General features: G+C 42.9%; 1 protein-coding gene across 2 annotated transcripts in view; it reads right to left on the bottom strand.

Annotated features, from left to right (window-relative positions):
- The window catches only part of DNAH6 (dynein axonemal heavy chain 6), a 289,163-nt gene that overhangs the window by 102,965 nt on the left and 165,783 nt on the right, over positions 1-20,415 (bottom strand). For both annotated transcript variants that reach the window (XM_059724560.1, XM_059724561.1), the window contains exons 48-53: positions 16,998-17,138; positions 13,798-14,040; positions 12,773-12,940; positions 6,357-6,592; positions 2,308-2,569; positions 358-481 (exon numbers count right to left, since the gene is read on the bottom strand). In XM_059724560.1, the coding sequence (XP_059580543.1) occupies positions 358-481; positions 2,308-2,569; positions 6,357-6,592; positions 12,773-12,940; positions 13,798-14,040; positions 16,998-17,138 (1,174 nt within the window). The remainder of the gene's footprint in view (positions 1-357; positions 482-2,307; positions 2,570-6,356; positions 6,593-12,772; positions 12,941-13,797; positions 14,041-16,997; positions 17,139-20,415) is intronic.

Here is a 20,415-nt window from a genome sequence, read left to right as displayed (position 1 = left end):
GCTGCTGCTGTGTGAGAGAAAAGTGGGTGCCCAGTCTGCCCCCCATCTCCAGCTGCCTCTGAGGAAGAGCTGGGCTGGGCACATATGGATGGGGTGGTGCCTGCTCCAGTCCACCTGCCTTGCTGCTTCGCAGCAGTAGCAGTGCCTGCCTGGTGCACCATGCTGCTTCACCTCCTTGCTGGACTGTGACCTGCGCCCCTGCAATTCCAGGACTTTTGTTTCTATTTTCACAAACCAGCCTACAAAATTCAGGACTGTCCTGGCCAAACCAGGATGTATGGCCACCCTTTGTATAATGGAAGAATGAATATGAAACACTACTCTAGTTACTTAATATTTTTGAGAGAAATCACCTACCAAGGCTCTCTTTTTCTTCAACACTCTTTTCATATTGATCTTGCAGAGCCTGTATCTGCTCTTCCACCTGTCTTAATTTTCTCTGTTTCTCTCGAAGGGTAGCCATTGTAGCATCAAGCTCAGCCTAGGGGCATGAGGCAAACATATAAGCTAGGTTGTTTAAACAAGGGTTTAACTGGTTTTTTTAAAAGCCAAAAATCAATGGAGCATCAGGAACCATGCTTTTGAAAAACAGATTGCTTATTTTGCTGCCACATATAAATGAGGAGTCTACCCAATTGTCCTTGATGTATAATATTGACTTATCTGTAAAACTGAATTTTCATGAACGTGTCCATATTTCTGGAAAAGACAGCAAGAAACTCTCAAGCCCACTAGTCTGTCTTGTCCCTAGTTTGAATTTTGACACCACAGGAATACAGTAGTGGTGAAAGTCTCATCTGGACCATATATCTAGGAAAAGTCACCCTGGATAAGTTGGGCCTAATCAGTCCTGGAGAATCTTCCTGCCTGTACCATTTACAAGTGCTTGATTGCTCCATATGGGAAGTCTATGCTATTTAATGAAGAGCCTACATGGCTAACATTTAATACAGCATTAATGAGCAGGAGGAAGAGGACATGTATTCTTGGAACAAACAGTAGTTTTTCAAGCTGAGGTTTGATTCACCTTACAAGGTTATTTTCTGTTTGACTGGACCAGCAGTGCTAAAAGAAACATCCTGGATTATAAAGATTTTATGGGTCATGGCAATTATTAAAATAATGGCATGATTGGGATCTGAAGGATTTTTGCCCCATGCCAACTGAGCATCCTACTATGCATGTATGGCGTGACAGCAGCTGCAATGGTTGAGATGGGGCATAACATTTCTCAGATTCCAACTGTGCAACTGCTGAAGCTAACCTCAGCCTGATCCTGTGGATCGGGAAGGGGGCAACTCTATCTGGACCCTGGAACTGCCCTGTGTCTCATCCCAACATTCAGCTGAGCATCAAGATCAGGTATAGGCAGCCCAGGGTCCTGGCTGGGACCCAGACCTATCCCTACTATGCTGCCTGGTTCCAGATATGGGGCTACCACATCCAAAGCTAGCAATCAGCTAATCTCCAGACAGCCTCGGCCTCATTCAGCCCTGGGGTGACAATGCTGACTATCAGTTGATCGTCAGCATTAGTGAGGCAGTCTTGTGTCTGGAACACAAAACAGGCTACACGTTCAATTCCCAGCTATAAGAGCAAAAATGTTCTGCTGTTTTGTGGAATATCTTTGTGGCTGGGTACTCGGAAAAGTATTGGTATTGTCTGTTAGTAGCACTCACTTAGTCTTGGGGTCATTCATCAGTGGCCACCATTGCCCCTGAGTCACAAGAATCCCATTTTCAGTGGACACATAGCCATGTGGTAACCCATCAGTGTTCCACTGCTGAATTTATAGGTAGGGACCTACCTAAATCACGGCAAAACAAAAGATTTTTGCAACCTGCATGCAGCATGAGGAGCTAATTTTGCAGGCATTTCACAGCAGTCCTGCCCCCAGGTGCTGATTGGCAGAGGCCCAGCCCCTCAGCACCGATTGGCAGGGAGGCCCAGGGAGGGAGGAGGAATGAGGGACCAGCTGCCATCTTGATTGCTAGCTGCCCTTTGTGCAGTCCCATTCATTACTCCCAGTACATTATGATACCATTTTATGGAACCATAAACTGGCTGAACATGTGGCATGGTGCAATTAACACAATAATTGCACCATACATGTAACATCTGCCAAGGTCCTATTAGACTGCCAGCTCTTTGAGCTGGGTTGAACTTTTTGATCTCATTTTGTACAGCACCATGTAAAACAATCCTGGTCTATGACCAGTGATCTTAGGCATCATCATAATGCAAATAATAATAATGTCCATACAATCACTGGAGATGACAAAGTGCCTTGAAAGGTGTAGCATTTACCTGTGCAGCATTAAACTTTTGTCTTTTTGGCTCAACTTCTTTCACAACTCGTGAATATAAATCCATAGCCCTCACCCACATACACATCGACCGACACGCCTTTGACACCTTCTCTACTTTTTCAGGCACAAAATCTGGGTTATTTATATATTTCTGAAGCTTTAACAATATTTGTGGCTTTATATTTTCTTTATCATATTCAAGAAGTTTTTTAAGGAAGTTGGAGTCTCCAAGGAGCTGTTTAGCTGTTGCCCAGTCAGGCCTGAAAGATTAAAAAAAACAAGAGTGACAGAATCTTAGAAAGCTTTGCCCTGCAAGCAAAATGTTACATAATCTGAAGTCACACATTTTAGGCAAAGTCATTTTGCTCTGCAAAAGGTTCTGAAGTGCTTCACCACAACCACTGCTTGATAAAAACAACATGACATGAGTTACATTTCTGTATCATATGCAATTAATGGTGTAGCATAGACTTCTACTTCATGACACTTGGAAGCAAAGTGATAGTCCTTTCTAAAGAGAGGCTAAGAATTGCTATGTGCAACAAGACTGTAAATCTGCTGCACTAAATAGGGTAAGAGTTGGGACCTTAATGCTTTGTGAAAGTGTGACTTTAACTACAGCACCTCCCTGGATTTAAACTGATCTATAATGATATTACAAAGGCATGCAGTCAAAGTTCTTTCTTTCCTAGCAAAATGAACCCTATAGCTTGCTGGTACTGAAGTTCCAGCCAAGTAACAACAGCCTTGCATATGTAATTTGTAGAGGTGCACCAATACATCAGTCTGATATCAGATCATCACCAATATAAAGAAAATTGACTATATCGGAAATTGGCTTTTTTTGCCTGATGTACCCAATAATTTTGCTGATAAATGCCCTGTACATGCGTGCAGCTACAGCATGTAGGTGGTAAGCACAGCCCAGCAGATTGGAGAGCTGCATCCAGCTGGTAAGTTTGTTGTGGTGGGAGGGGAAGGGGGAGGGGAGGGAAGGGGCATGAGAGAGGGGCAGATCAAGGCCCCCACGGTGAGGGAGGGAGTGGGGCTGGGGCAGGCACTGCCCAGCTGGGGCGGAGTGCGAGATGGAGCCACAGCTTGTCCAGGGACCAGGGGTGGGGGCACTCCCACCGCTGCACGCACCCCAGGAGGGCATGGGGGGGGGGGGTGTGCCCCCGGATCTACACGGGGCAGGGTGGGATGCCACTACAGGCTGGGACCGGGGCTGCACCAGGCTCTCCCCGGCAGGGTCTGGGCTAGGGTGCACTCAGAGAGGGGTGGGCAGCAGCACTGGGAGGGGGAGTTTGGGGGGCTACAGTGAATTTTGGGGTGGCTGCAGCCTCACCACAGTCGCGCTCCCAGCGGCGCCACTCCCTGCCCTGAGTGCAGCTGAGCCCAGCCCAGCCCCCTCTGGGAAAAGCCTGGTGCAGCCCCAGCCTCAGCCCACAGCAGCATCCCACCCTTGCCTCATACAGATCTGGTGGCACTTGCCCACTGTGCCCTCCTGGGCTGTGTGTAGGGCAGGAGCCACCTCCCCTCCCCACACCCCCTGGAGGAGCCATGGCTCCGTCTAGCATCACACCCGAACTGGGCAGTGCCTGCCCCAGCCTCAGTCCCTGCCCTAGCCCCACTCCCTCCCTCACTGAAGGGGCCTCAATCTGCCCCCTACCACACCCCTTCTCTTCCCCCTCCCCTTCCATCACAACAGTCTTACCAGCCAGACACTACTCTTGAAGCTGCTGGGCTGTGTATCAGAAATTGGACTGGTATCAACCGATATACCTCCTTAAAAATTGGCTATTGGTATTGGCTCCAAAAATCTCTATTGGTGCACCCCTCATAATTTAATCTCTTAAACAGTCTTTTAGTGAAAAAACTTGGGCCCTGTTTCTCTCTTTTATCACCACATGATTTTCCTCTATGATTTGGTCCTATACCAAGGAAATAACTAAACTCTTTTTATAATGAATTTATGGAGTCTAGTTTTTCCTGGAAATTCATATAAAATTTAAAAATTTGGATTGGCACATATGAAGCAATGCTAGTAAAAAGATGTTACATGTGGTCATATTACCACCTGGCCCTTATGTAAAAATATATTATATTATATTATATATGAGATTTTAATTTAGGCAAATTTTTAGATTATGTGAATCAATGTAGCTTTAAAATTAAGAGAAGTAAACCAATTTAGGTTTTTATCCAAGGGCTCCTGTAGCTGATATCAATCAAGAAATAAATTATCAACAGAAACTGATAAAAATGGTAGTTATTCAGTGGTTCAAAAGCTACTTGAGAAATAACTTGACTTTTAAAACAGATGTGAAAGCAGACATTAAAAAGCAAGTCAATCTCAAATTAATATTACATTTGATGTATTAAAGAAATCAAAACAATTATAGTTTCTTTATAGACCGGCTTGAAGACTATATAAAGTTATGAATAAAAAACCTCCATGATACTCAGAAAATAATCAAATATTGTGTAAAAAGGAAAAAAGTGACATGTGGTACTTTCAGCTTCTAAAAATGTGGTTTTCCATACCAAATGCTTTTCTTTACCATCATTAGATCATTATAAATTTCTTTTTTTTTTTTGTTATAACATTTCACCAATTCAACCAATCTGTAAACAGATTTGGGACATGAGTTGTTTCTTCTTCAGATATATCAGCACATTCTCACACTCTTGGATAATTGCTCATTTAGAACAAAAAGCAGAATGTGGCCCAAGTACATTAAAGACGTCATGTACCAACTACTTGTACCAAAGAATCAACCAAATATGTCATGTAGCTATAATTTATCCTTTCTCCACCCCCATGCCCCCAATTAAGAGAAAAAATATGTACACGTGGTCTATTAGATGTTTAGTGTGGACCCCCCTCCCCCCCCGAAGTTAAACTAAGCATTCTACTAAGCACTCTTCTCTCTAGTGGATATTACTGAAACTTCATATCCACTGTAGCCAGAGAGCTATTTTTTCATAGATATTAGGGGCTGGAAGGGACCTCATGAGATCATGGAGTCCAGCCCCCCGGCCATGGGCAGGAAGTCTGCTGGGATCAAATGATCCTAGCAAGATATGCATCCAAACACCTTTTGAATGAGTCTAGAGTAGGTGCTTGCATCACTTTCGGCGGGAGTCTGTTCCAGACCCTGGACACTCAGACTGTAAAGACATTTTTCCATATGTCCAGTCTAAGGCTCCCCCCTGAGCCTTGTCTTCTCCTGGCTGAAAAGTCCCATGTCCCTCAGCCTCTCCTCATAAGGCTTGTTCTCTTGGTGTTTGATCATGTGGGTGGCTCTCCTTTGGGCTCTCTCAAGCTTATCCACATCCCTCCTCAAGTGAGGGGCCCAAAACTGGACACAGTACTCCAGCTGCGGCCTCATTAAGGCCAAGTAGAGCAGGAGGATGATGTCGCTTGTTTGGCTTGAGATGCACTGGTGGATGCATGTCAGAGTTTAGTTTGCTTTCCAGCTACAGCATTGAATTGGTGACTCACATTCATCTTGTGGTCAATCAAGACCCCCAAGTTTCTTTTGGTCACAGTGCTTTTGTCAAGGAGACAATAGCTGGAGAGCAAGGGCATATAAACAATTTACTAAGGTTAAAAGGGGGCAGAGTGGGGATTTACAGCAAGTCTATTGATACCCAGCAAATGCCCAAGTAAATGTTCTTAATCCTGTGATAAGTAAAAACCAACCTGCAATAACTTAGCCCTCAACAAAAGCAGCAGGATACTATTAGCTTTAATCTATACCAGGTTAAGAGCATACAAATGAACAGCTGCAATACAGCAACTGACACACAGTAAATCTTCATTCCCTTTTTACCTTGTAGTAATTTATTTATATGCCCACACCTTGATTCAGCCCAGGATATGCTCTACATTAGCATCATCCTGTTAATGTGTGAACTTGATATAGAGGTAATTAGAATCATACAAAGCATTTTACTAGGGAAGTGTCCTGGAAAAAATCAAAGTCTAAAAATAAAGGTAAATCAAAACAAATTAAAGGAACTTAAGAGCAATGAATGACTGACTTTGCATTCAGAAGAATGCAGATTGATTCCATTACAGTCATGACAAGATCTGGTGGCTTGGTAAAAACTCTAATTTCAGAGATATCTGCTTTATCCAAGGAGTCGAGAGCTTTGTTTGCAGCCTCTAAAGCTGGCAGGGCTTCATCCAGATCTCGCTGAGCATCATCAGCTATTGCCTGAGTCTCTTCTGCTTTCACTTTTGCAACAGCTTCATCTTCTTGAACAATACGACGAACCTGAAAAGTAAATGGCCAATGAAATATTTGCAAAACACGATAATGTTTTTTAAAAATTGTATTTGTTCTGACTTGCTACTTTAATGTACTTGTTAACTAGGCCTGCATGAGTCGGCAGCGGGTGGTAGCCCCTGCTGAGAACATGAAGTCTGCCAAGTTTCAAGAAGATCAGTGCAGGAGTTTGGGGGAACTGTACCCCAAATTCTTGAAAGCAAACTTCATGTCACGTGTATGTGTTACAACACAGGGGGGTCAAAACTGTAGGGGTGGTAGCCCCTGCTGAGGCCAAAAAGTCTGCCAAGTTTCAAAAAGATAGGTGCAGAGGCTTGCGGGGAACTGCACCTCAAGCTGCAGACAAGCAAAACTCATGACATGGATGCTTGTGCAACTGACTGTCTCTGACCGATCTTCTTGAAACTTGGCAGACTTTGTGGCCTCAGCGAGGGCTACCATCCCTGCAGTTTTCACCCCCCTGTGATGTAACACAGGTAACATCAGTTTTGCTTTCAAGAATTTGGGTTGCAACTCCCACAGAACCCCTGCACCAATCTTCTTTAAACTTGGCAGGTTCATGCTGTCAGCAGAGACTACAATCCCTACAAATTTCATCCAAATAAGACAAAAAACAACAAAGTTATAGATATTTCATTGTTTCCCCATTATACCCTATGGCCGGATCTCCAAGATGGCTTCGAAGCTTTTCCAAAGCTCTTTGGAAGCTCCAAACTGCTTCGATATAGAGGTAATTAGACCTAACAAAGCCAGTGCTTCTATCTGGACATGCTGCTTTGGATGCCAAAGCGTCCAAAGCTTCTCCAGATCTGACGCTGTGTCTGAAGCCTTGCACAGACCTATTGTTAACCCCCATTACTTCCTTTACAGTTTTACATAAAATGTGTCAATTAGGCCCTTGAGAGATGTTACACTTAAGACCTGATTAACTGGTTAATCAGGTCTTAAGTGGTGACCCAGTCAAATATTAATTCAGTTAATGGCATGACAAAATAAGAAATAAAGTTGTTATACAAATTATGTGTAATAATTCTGTGGCTGGTTCCCATCAGGCCATAAATTGAATGTATGGCCAGTGCTCCCAGACTCAGGAGCACACCTGAGCCATCCAAGACTCCAGTGTGCTCCTAGGGGCAGGAGTGCCAGTCAGCTCATCAGTGCTCCTGGCTGCAGGAGGGCATGGGAACCTTTGACTCCCATGTGTAGTGGACAAACTGAGTTATGGTCAGGTTCTTAGCATAACCTTAGGCCTTCCCAGAACTAAGCAATTACATTGTACAGAGTGCCTTATAAGGCACTAGGAAAAGTGTGTGCCACCTAAGCGATGGCTTTATTATTATAACAAAATTGTTTTGTCTATTTTATATTGTTTGTATTATTGTCTTGTTATTTGTTGTTTCCTTGGTTTAAGATTTTACATGCATATGAATATTATAAAGATGTGAAAAAAATTGTTAATAATATCCTCTCTAAAATTAAATTTGTCTGTGGATCCCAGATCAGAACACTTCCATACAGTTTGGACTGGAAAGTTGTTCTAATATTTAAAACAAAGGACAGCAATTCATCTAAAAGTTGTAAGTTGTAAATTCCATTTGATTAGCAAAATGACATTTATTGAAAAATAATGTGTATGCTTTTAGCAAACCAACTGATAAAATGTTTTTAAGGTTATAAAGAAAATCTGTATGTAAATGCTATTTACAATACCAACATAGCAGGATGTGTGAGAAAAACTGCATTAACCCATTGTTTTACAGGAAATAAAAACCTGCACATTGAGGCTTCCCTGAACTTAGAACCTCTGTGTTTAAAAAAATGGTTAAAAATCAAAACTAAATTTGGTTCAGTAATGATACAGTGTTGTTTGGGTAGCTATGGTAAACTTAAAACATAGGTCTACCTGTTGCAATTCAAATCATTAAAGGATTTGTTATAAATTGGCCAGCATATTAAAAAAAAACAACTTTCTGGTGGTATATATCCCATCTAAAGAGGCACACAGGTTCTATGGTAAATGTCAGATACAATCTTGATGATAACACAAAGCTTTAAATATGTATTAACCCATAATATGTTTTGTTTAGAAAGTATGGGAATTTCAAAGAATTGCTGAAAAGAGTGATACCAAACAGGTCCAGAGGCTCAAAGTAGAGCCAAGAGAGAGAAAGATTTGATGAGAGGTCTTCAGCCCCAGAGAGGCAAGTGTTCACGGGGCCAGCTGCCAGAGAGGGGTCAAAGTCTGGAGGACACAGCTGGAAACCTAAGGGGTCTGGCAATCCAGAGGCAGAGTCCGAAAGAGGTCAAAAGGTTAAAAGAGACCACTGCTAAAACTGCCAGAGCGAAAACCCTGAAATCTCAACTAGCTTGCCATGAAAAGTAAAAATAACCAAAGCAGGAAAGCCTAGAAATTAGTCCTGGGTCAGACCTAAAAACTACACCTTCCTGGGACTGGTTAATGTGGTGGAGCTACTTGTGGCAGGGTAGTCTTTACAAAATGCCACGTATTGCCACCCCAGAGAAAGATGAGTACAGGGCGCCAGAAAACCCTGGCTCCCATTGCCTTGTGGGTTACCCTTTGATGGGAGAAGGATAGGGGGAGCACACCCCAACAGAAAAACCCTTGGTGAAGGCCAAGGAAGGAAGATGTATGGCAGGGTACATGTTGGAGAACCTCTCTCTTTAACAAAGAAAAAACTGCTAAAAAGCAGCCTCAAAGAGCAAGAAGGGGAATCTCTGGGCATACCCAGTCAGTGTCAAAAGTGATTCCATGACCTGAACTAACCTAAAGGGGCTTGAGTCCCTCCCTTTTTTCTCTTTGTGGTTTGCAGGAGATGAACCACCACTGAAGCATCAAGAAATTTGCTTAGTATAAAGAAGAATCAAGCTTGATTGTATTATATATAGTAATTGTCTTGTTTGTTTGGCTGCATTTATGCAGTGTTATTTTTATAAGTGGTTATGATACTAACTATGTAAATATAAATGGAACTTCTTGATAGGCTATGAAATATCTGCACAGTGGCTATGAAAAATGGTGGGTCACATGGAGCATTGCCTTCAGGGCCTCAAAGAGTTCAGCCATGCCAAAAATGAAGAAGGCTTGATTAACAGTTTATTTTTATTGTATTTTTTTTTATTGGTTTCCTTTAGGTTTTGGGTTTTTTTTGTTTTTTGCTTTGTTTGTGCTAAATATGTATTTTTGCTTTTTATAATAGAAATAATAATGTATTGTAGCTTTATTAATTTTTAAAATGTATATAAAGATCTAAAACAAGAAGTGAAATGATGGGATCCTCAATAGAAACCAGACATGCTGTTTGCACAGAAAGGGTCTAACCCTTGGCATTTCTCCATCATCTTGCAGAACAAAGGGGCACTGGTACCATTTAAAACAACAAAGAAAGCACTGCCCATTGTATAAAAAGGGTAAAATTGCCAAAAACATGTCTGGTCCCCCAAAATGATTCAGTCCTACAAGATCTGACCCTGTTACAGAAAATCAATGCAGTTCAGAATACAGCTAACAAAGTCTTTGTTGTCATCCAAAAATCAAAGAAAACTTGTTTGAGTCCTCCAAGATATTAAAGATACCACTCAACACCACTGATAAAAAACTCGGTTTGGTTAGTCACCCATTGTGACCCACATCCTTAATGTGTCCTCACACCCCCTTGTGGTGGTCTTAGTTCTGAGAATCCTATTATCAATTATCCAATTCATGAGGGCAGAAGAGTTAAAGGCTCTCCTCCGAAACTCCCCATAAAATAATTCCACGCAGAACATGATGGCCTGCTCACGAGACGATCTGTCTCCGATGTGGTAGCAACCCACATGCCTTGAGTCACATGTGAGAGGTCAACCAATATCTATGCGATGCCACCGTATTCCGGGAGATCAAGGAAGGGAGTGTAGCAGGCAAACTGAGTTATGCTCAGGCTCTTAGGATAACCTTGGGCCTTCCCGAAACTAAGCAATCAAATTGTATGGAGTTCCTTATAAGGCACTAGGAAAAGTGAGTGCTGTGATTGGAACAGTGGGCTAACCAGATACAGTACTTTTTCTAGAAGGAAAGGAACCAAAAATGGAATAGGATTGGAGTACCTTAACTAAAAAGATGAGCTAAAACTTGAGGATTGGAGAGTTTGAGATGACAAAGTTACAGAAGTAGTGGACAAATAAAGAGACAGTGTGCATTTGCATTGCCACCCTGGGGAGACAGGAGCAAACTCGGAATTCTTGTTCAAACAACAAGGAAACCAGAAACTAACATCCCACACACCCAGCAGAGGATCTGAGGCTGGTACCACTGAAGGTCACTGCTGTAATGTCTGAAGGAGCCACTTACCAGGTCATATTACAAGGGGGCAACACCATGTAGTTCTACAGCTGGGAGCCTCAATCAGCACTCCCAGCCAGTGAAGCGCACAGAATCCAAAGGCTCCATGTGGTCCCACAGCTGGCAGCACCAACTGATTTGGGCTCCCAGACAGGACAGTGCACTGGAGCCCTTGTCTCCTGTACACTAACCTGGTTGGGAGTGGGGGAGAGCATGAAAGCCAAGGATGCTACTTGCCAGTACATAGGGAGCCCAGGTTCATGGTCCCGGGCTCCCCATGCACCAGCAAAATGGAATGATTAGGATCTGATCCCTGATCCCATAATTGTGCCTCCTGCCACATACATGTGGCATGGCAGGAGGTGCAATTTTTGGGACCAGGGATCAGATCCCGTCACGCTTTTAATTTAACATATGTCAGCTGCTTCAGAATTATGCAGTAGCTTCACTTATTCTTACACATGCACAGTGTGTTTAATTGAAGGAATTTCACATTTGAGAAACAATGGCCAGCAAAGACCAAGGACATGCAGGTCAAGCCAAGCCCCAGAAATCTCTAGCCAGCCACTGGCAACATGACAGAGTGCAGTGCTGAACTTCCACTGGTCTCCTCTTGGCAGCTGTAATCCTGAGAATTTTATCCTGAGAACTGTAATCCAGAAGCAGTTTTGATAATTCTTAAAGCTAAGCAAGACTAAAGCAAACTTTAGGCCCCTAAGTCCAAAATTGCAATGACACTCCCCTTCCCCTCCATGATGCTGCCTAGGCACAAGGGAAGCCGGACTCAACAGGGGCTTCCCATTGGCCTGAAAATTCCTTAGGCACTTGCAATTCTCCTTCTGCACCACAACTTCTAGTCTGAACAGCTAGTATCTAGCTCCTTGTCTATCTCTTACTGGCATCCAAAAAGCAGCACTAAAGTTCCTAGAAGGGCCTGATCCCTGTCAGTATGATTGAAGCTTGTCTAACAAAAAGTAGTAAGACTGGACCTCTCAGCACTGAAGCCAGTAGCTGTTTTCTTTTTAGAGCATAGTCAAAGCAGTAGGTGGTTGGGCCCACCTCTTATGCAATGCCCTTATGGTTAGGACATTTGCCCATGAAGTACAAGTCCTGGGTTTAGTGCCCTATTGAGCCTGCAGGGATTCATACCGTCATCCCCCACTTGCCAAGGGAATATCCTCACCGCAAGACTATATCATCTAATTGTAGGGGAGGGCCCCCACCCTTCCTGTTGAAGCAAGGCCACTGTACAGAAAGGAATGCAAGGTGCATGAGAGATCTCAAGCAAGAAAGACCATGACTGTAGCCTACTGGCTAGGGCACTCTCAGGAGCTTTTGGAACCTAAATGGTGGGCTTGCCTGCAGGGTGAGTCAAGTACCTATGGTCTGGAAAGATGCAGAGCTTTAGACATGTGCTTAGTGTTCTCTAGTGGATAGAGGCAAGCAGTTCTCCATGAATTGGATGGTTTATTTGGATTACCCTTCTGAAGGGCTTCATGTACCCAGCCCCCATTTCTGGGTGACAAAAACCTATAATTGTTCCTGCCTGTCACTTGAAGGGACCCATATCTTGCTTTGGATCTGGCCTGAAATTTGTGCTGGTGGAAGAGCAGAGCAAGAGATAATATTGTTTAACTATATTTCCCTGCCTGTATGTACTCCCTTTAAAGGTTTATTCCCATGCTTTTAGGCCTTTCTCTTCCACACTATTAAACACAGACCAACACAGAGTCTATTATTAATAATTCTTAAAACAACTACTTTATTCAATGACATTCTGAGCAGTCACATATGTTATATCATAAATACTATAAGAAAATTATTTGTACCTGATCAGCATTTTCTTGATCCACTGCTAATTTTTCCATCAAAGCCTCAACATCCACAGATTTCTCCTTCAGGACTGGCTCTAGAGCTGAGAGATCCAATTTCATTTTATCTACAAGCTCATTTGTTTCCAATAGCTTGGATAAACCATTCTTCACACGATCCCGAGCCTAAAGTACAGTAAGAATGCATCAGATGTTTATTGGCAGACACGGTTCTTTGGGTAAATCTGATATCTTTTATTAGACCAACTCAAATAGTTGGAAAAATTCTTCATTTTTTCCAGACGTGGATTCCAAAAAGCTCTCAAACATGGACATTTCAAATATAAGTTCAAGGATATTTTTTTTAATTCTGGCAAGTTTCATCCAACTTGTGCAGCCTGTAATAATTTCTGATTTTTACAATGGAAGCTGCTTTTCCAAGTGTGGTATAATAAAAAATATGTTAATATGGATGTAACAGTATTTATAAAAATATAAGAAAAATATAAAAGAAAAACCATTGTAATTGGAATAAACTAATAAACTAGCCATACCCATAAATATAGGTTCAACATTAATTTTTGTTAAATATTAGAAAAAATGATAGTAATGGATATTATTAGAAATATCTCCAAGATGTATTTAAAAATACAATTTTTTTCTCTTATGTTTTCTTTGGTTTGGAGTTAGACATTCTATTGCAGTGTTTGCAACCCAAGTTCTACAGCATAGGACTAAGGCAAGAGAAACAGAAAGAGAAATGACTTGTTTTTTCCTCACTTTCAATGTTCAATGAACTACAGAAAGGTAACAAACTGCATAAAAGTAAAAAGTAAACTAGAGTTTAACAAATCCTTCCTCTAATAATTGGTACTAGGGAAGGAAATTAGGTTGGCTTACTAGAAAACAAAGCTATTGAATTAATGAATAAAGCAATTCGAGCTGCAGCACTGCAAAGAAAGAATAATAAACAAAATCTCTGGACAATGAGAAATATTTCTGAAACATATAGCAAAGGTTGTGTTGAATAATATGAAACCTACTGAAACCAACTGCTTCCTTTTTTCTGTCAGCATTTTCAGGTAGAGATTGATCAATTCTAAATATGAAGTGGGTGTAGTATAATACCGTCGCCGCAGCTCAGCATAATATTGATCTGCCATTTCAGTTACACTCATGTGAGTATCTACACACATTAATGATAGCTTCTCTTTCATCTCATAACTTCCAAGATCAACATTTCGGAAAAATGTCTTTGACACGGAAAGAAGTGCTTCTTTGGGCCACTGCAAAGTGGAAAAAGAAGATATGACTTATTTCTTCACTTATTTCAAAATCAGTATTTGTAGTTACATATCATAACTTCTCTGTATAAAATACAGATTTTCTTTGGACCATTACAGAAAAATTAATTATACTTACAAAGTTTCTCAAATGGCTTCATGAAGTCTACAGTTCTGCTGCTACTTTGAAGAGGTGCCTTTGGAGAAGACTTGGTGGGGGAGGGATGGGTTTAGATGTTTCTACACACCATGCAAACTTTGAATTCTATCCCATGACAAAACAAAGATTTGCAGGCAGAGAGCTATTATGGTGGGTAGAAACTTTTGCTTCTGTTCCCTATCCCTAATCAACTTTTTAGTCAAGGAGTACAGTGGTTAAGAAAGATTGCTGAACTGCTGCTCTGCCTACAAGACTAGACACATAGGCTGCCTGGAGACATAACCCCCACCCCCAAAAAAGATAAAATTAAATATTGCCCTTTACTGGAAGAAGCAGCACGTTACTTTGACCCAGTTCCACAGCATCTTTGTAGATTGGGGCACTTCAGCAAGGCTTTTTGGTGCTTTTCTTTAAAGCTGATTCAATTAGCTATTATATCAAACTGCCAAAAAGCCACGCTAAAGTGCCTGATCGATACAAACATTGGGCAAGCTGGGTCCAACTAATTCACTGCCTCTTCTGGGCATGCACTGGGCTCAGTGTGGGAACGCACTGAGTTTAAAGTGCCATTTTGGGTGGGGTTTTTATAAAGGTCTTCAAACAGCCAAAGGTTATGGACAGGTATTCAATGTGACCCCTCAAAAATTTCCAGTGCCATAAAAATGTGGCAAGAAGAGAATCATACAGGCATTCCAGGCCCCTGGCTGGAGACCTACACAGTCAAAGCTCTCCAGTCAGGGGTGACAGAGAACTGCTTCTTGGTTTCCCCTTCACCCAGGGGAGCCTGATTATAGACAACCTACCCTCTCCCCTGCCTTGAAAGTGGGCAGGCTGTCAATAGTCAATTGGCAGCTGCTGAAAAACAGCCACTGCCAAGGCCAGCACCTTCCCCCTTCCCCCTTTCAATGCCCCTTGCCCCTTCTTCCACAGGCCTTCCCTCTACTCTTTGCACAGTCCCAGGAAGATACAGGACATTGAAAGCAGGGATGAGGGAGTGTCTCCAGGTTTCCTGGAGATGGTTTAAACCACAAGAAAATGCCCCCTGCCCCCTTAAGACAGTCCTGGGGAGATGCAGGACTGTGCAAGAAATGGCAGGGGGAGGAAGCAGTAGCTACTGCTGCTTGGACCCAAAATGTTTCAAGTGGCAGCAGGAAGCCACTCTGCCCTTTGAACAGTACTGGAAAGTTCTGATACTGTTAAAAAGGTGGGAGCTGTGCTGGGGTTTGAACAGTCTCAGCACTGACCAAGCATCCAGCAGCAGGTGCTCACTAGCCCACTTCTGTTGGAACGTGATTAGTTCACACTAAACGGAAATCTTACACAGGGGTGGGCAATTATTTTGGGCAGAGGGCCGCTTACTGAGATTTGGCAAGCAGTTGAGGGCCGCATTGGTAGCCGTGCCCCTTGACAGGTGCCCTGCCCCCTGGTCACCACCTTGTGACTGGAAGTCCTGCCCCCTAACCCCTGACCTTTGCCACCAGAAGTCCCACCCCTTGCCCTTGGAAGTACTCCTTTCAGCAAGGGGTTTTGCCATCTTGGAACCAGAAAAATAGCAAATTATATTCTAAAAATCAAACATCTACAACATTCATTAATTTGATTTAAAAAAATATTTTTGTCCTGATTTACATGCGTTTGTGTAGTGTACATAGAGGTGATTGCGCAATAACTTAAATTAAGTCTTACTCTTGTATACTGTGGAGGGTGGGGGGCATAGGAGTGGGTATAAGTTTGTGGAGGGCTGTGGGTGTGTGGGTATGTGGGGTGTGGGGAAGGGTATGGGTGGTTCTGTGGGGGGTGGATAGGTGTGGGGTGTGTGGGGTGAGGGAGCATGTAGGTGTGTGTGTGTGGATATGTGGAATGTGGATGGGTATGGGGTTTGTGGGGAACTGTGTGTGGAAGGGAGGGCAGCTGGCATGAGTGAGGGGGTGTCGGTGTGGGGGTCTGCGTGTCTGGCAGTGCGGGGGGGTGTGGGTGCATGTGTATGGTGGGGTGTGCATGTGGGACTTGCCCTACGAGCACACTCACGCACACACACACACACACACACACACAAAGTCCCTCCCTACACACACACACAGACATACACATGCACACACACACACACACACACATACACCCCCTCTATGGTACCGGTGTGGGCTCTGTGCTCCTGCAGTCCAGCGATGCAGCCGGGAGCCATTGGTGGAGCAGTGAGGGGGCAGGAAGGCAGAGAAACAGCTGGAGGTGGGGCAGGGCTGGTCTGCATCCTGCTGCTGGCTCCCCCTGGGTCCTACTGCCCCTGGCTCCTGTCATCTTTGACGGACAACCAGGAGCAGATAAATATTAATTTTCTACATTTTTTAGGGTCCCCACAGGCCAGATAGAATGACCTGGCAGGCTGGATCTGGCCTGTGGGCTGTATTTTGCCCGTCTCTAATCTTACTCCACTTTCAAAATGGGTTACTTTGAACAATGGTACTCTTGTCAGGGAGTCAGAATGAGAACACTGGGTGGCCACTGTGGTATAAAACCCTGAAATGTCTCAGTTATTTGTCAAATGTCTCAACTGAGGGAGAGGCCAAGAACCAATGGTGTCATTAGCCAGGTGGAACACACAATCTTTTTTCAGTATGCTGTAGTCAGTAAGATTCTTGGAATTAAATATCTTTGAAAAAAAGTCATGGGCTATAATAATCCTGGATTACATTCAGGAGGTTAGTTATTTACCTGATTGTTTATAATCTAGAGCATGTATTATAAATGTTTAATATACAGAGATCTTTGACTCAGTACTTCTTGCAGCTTAGCTAGTACAAACCTGCACAAACCAGTCAATGGTGCAGCAATTCACAAGGGATGGAAACATCCTACATCGTGCTCTAAAAGCCTCTCCTACGGGACTCATACAGAGAACAATATGCAGCTTCTGACGAACTCGATTAATAAAGAATTGAAACACCTGTTGAAAAGCACATACAACAGTTTACAAGATAAATAAAGAGATTATGATGATATTATTAGTTCAAATGAAATCTAGCCCAGTCATATACTGTGGGCAACAATTCTGCCTTGGCTAAATGACTAGCAGGCCATTTATATGTCTAAAAATTGTGGCTAGTCTCAGATATTGCCTGTGAAGAGGTAAAAAATCTAACATTTTAGGTTACTTAGTTTGTAGAGGTTTGGCAAAATAATAAATGAATAATTCATTTCCCTGCATGCTTACTTTAACATGCCAAATCCATTTCAAATGCAGCAAAAATTATAAAATTTTGCCTAAAGCCTGAATTTTCATATTTGCTATTAAAAGAGAAAAACATTCTTTTCCGACCATTTGGTTTCTCATCCTGCTTAACTACCTCCAAAGGATTAACTCATGGAAAAGTCCTGCCTTCACATTTAATGCTCCAAAGAGAGCTGTATAGCCAGTAAAGTCATTCCAAAGCTTAAACATTTTAGCTGGAATATAATGTTTTAAAAAAAAAAAATCATCAACAGTAAAATTTTCCAGTACTATTAAAAATCATTATGATGGGTTCTTCCTGGCCAGGACACTGACTGTACAGTAGCTCATTGCTACTGCACAGTAGTCACGTAGCACAAAGCTTGATTTGACGCTACCATGCAGTAGTAATGAGCTACTACACAGTCAGTGTCACTTAAAAGCCATTCAGTGATGTTACTGCACAGTATCTCTGGTTATTGTGCATTCATTTAGTACTTGTTTATAGAAGTACTAAATGACTGCACGGTAATGACTGTGTAGTCAGTGTCTCATGTAGACACGGCACCTTTGTGGTGAATGTTATCATCAGGGATCCTGTTTTTTTAAAAATCCCCAATTTTCAGTTAAAAAAAAGTAACCCCAAACCCTCATTTTTCCATGATTAAAATGAAACATTACTATATTCTAATATAATACAATGCTTAGTCTCTGTGTGTGCCTGCCTGTCTGTCCATAAGGCTTTTGCCCAACTGAGCATGTGTTGCCGAGAGGGTGGGTGGCGATTGCCTGCACGGGCCCCAGTCTGCACCACTGCCAGAGAAGTGTGTGGTGGCGGGACGAGGTGGGGTGCAGCCAGACCCCAAGTGGCTACAGGTGGCAGGGAGAGGCACGGCCAGACCCTGAATGGCGACAGGTGGGGGGGAGAGGCGCAGCCAGACCCTGAGTGATGACTTGGGGTAGGGAGCAGGGCCAGACCCCACGTGGAGTGGGGTGCAGCTGGACCCCAAGCACTGACGGGGGGGCAGCCAGACCCCAAGCACCAATGGTGGTAGGGCCAGAACTCAAGCTGCGGGGAGGGAGCAGGCCCGGACGTGGGGAGCAGGCCAGGATGCACGGGGGAGGAGGGGCATGGGGCAGGATGCGGGGCTCTGTTCCCACCCACCCCCTCATTCTTGATGGGCAATTTGCTAGTATATAAATATCTCTATATTAGTGGTGTTTCACCTAAATCATGGGAAAATGTGGATTTGGGTTATCATTATGAGAAAACATAACTGAGACTATCAGAGATGGAATTCAACTCACATTCAGCTTTGTTCACTTCATGCTTTTCAATAACCAATTCTATCTATCTAGAGAAAGATGGCTAAGACACATTCAAGCCTCTTATTTAACTTCCATGGAAGAATGACAAGATGCCTGACCTCCTCTAAGGTTGCGTATTGTGAAAACTGAGGTTCTGCACCAGTTTCTGTGTTGCATGACCTGATTTTAAAATAATGAAAGTGAATCAATACTCTGGTTCAAATGAAGGACATGATTATCTATGGCCTTGTACCTTGAATGTCATTGACTGAATTACTGAGCATAAAGTAGCTAAGAAATATGACTATTCTGTTTTGGTGATATTTCATACCCTCTATGTACTGGTATAAGGCTGTGGAGAATCAAGACTGAAAAGTAGAAATGACCTCTGTCACGAATTCAGGAATTGGTCTAACAATTACTTTCTCAGAGAAAACATGAAGAAAATCTTTAAATTACTAGTCGAGATTTTAATAAACAATAATCATAGATCTTATACTCATTTAGCTTATAAATTTTTACCCAAAGGAAATAAAGAGGTCTAACAGTTCAAAAAGTGGCTTTGCCTAGAGGAGCACTTTTAAGCACCACTTTCTAAAAAAGGATCATTAGAATTTTTAGTGTACATACTGAACTCAGAAAATGGCAGATACAAAGAATGAAGGGGATTTCTAGTCAGCCAGGAGAAGCCTCCTAAAATCTAGAGGAGTCAAGAGACCATAGTTTCATAGTTGGTAGGGTCGGAAGGGACCTGAGCAGATGATCAAGTCTGACCCCCTGCCATGGCAGGAAAGAGTACTGGGGTCAAACGACCCTGGCAAGGTGTTCATCCAGCCTCCTCTTGAAGACCCCCAGGGTAGGAGCCAGTACCACTTCTCTTGGAAGTTGGTTCCACATCCTAGCCGCCCTGACTGTGAAGTAGTGCCTCCTGATGTCTAGTCTGAATCTACCCTCTGCCAGCTTGTGGCCGTTATTTCTAGTCACTCCTGGTAGCACTCAGGGGAACAGGGACTCTCCTAATGCCTGCTGGTCCCCTCTAACTAGTTTGTAAATGGCCACTAGATCCCCTCTCAGCCTTCTCTTGTGAAGGCTGAACAGGTTCAGGTCCCTTAGCGTCTCCTCACAGGGCCTGCCCTGCTGCCCCCTGATCATGCTGGTGGCCCTCCTCTGGACCCTCTCCATGTTGTCCACATCCCTCCTGAAGTGCAGCGCCTAGAACTGGATGCAGTACTCCAACTGCGGCCTGACCATGACAAAGGTGGTTGTGATACATTCATTTTTTCTGAGGTTGGGAATAAGATTCCTGTATTAAAACATGGAAACAGGTCTACATAACCAAGAGAGAGCAAAGAGTGGTATTCTCACTCCACCTATTCATATATTCTTCACAAGCCAGACCTGGAAGTGAAAGAAAGAAATATCTCTATGAATCCACAGATCCTTTATTTGATCTATTTAAGAAAGAGAATTTGTCATCTTACATGTCCTTTTTCCCAACACTCTGAACAGTATTTTAGGAGCCAAGAACTATTAAATATATGTTAAAACTTCTCTAATTATTTTTTCATTCTGCTCTATCTGATTTCTTAATCAAGCTGTCCACTTATTTCATTACCACATACTGTTCTTACTTTGTCAACAAATGTTTTATTTTTTACTAATTTTTAGGGGTGCACCAATAGCGATTTTGGGGGCTGATACTAAT

The sequence above is a fragment of the Alligator mississippiensis genome, chromosome 3 (genome assembly GCF_030867095.1).
Source record: "Alligator mississippiensis isolate rAllMis1 chromosome 3, rAllMis1, whole genome shotgun sequence".
Lineage (NCBI taxonomy): Eukaryota > Metazoa > Chordata > Crocodylia > Alligatoridae > Alligator > Alligator mississippiensis.
This window is presented reverse-complemented; position numbering and strand designations above follow the sequence as displayed.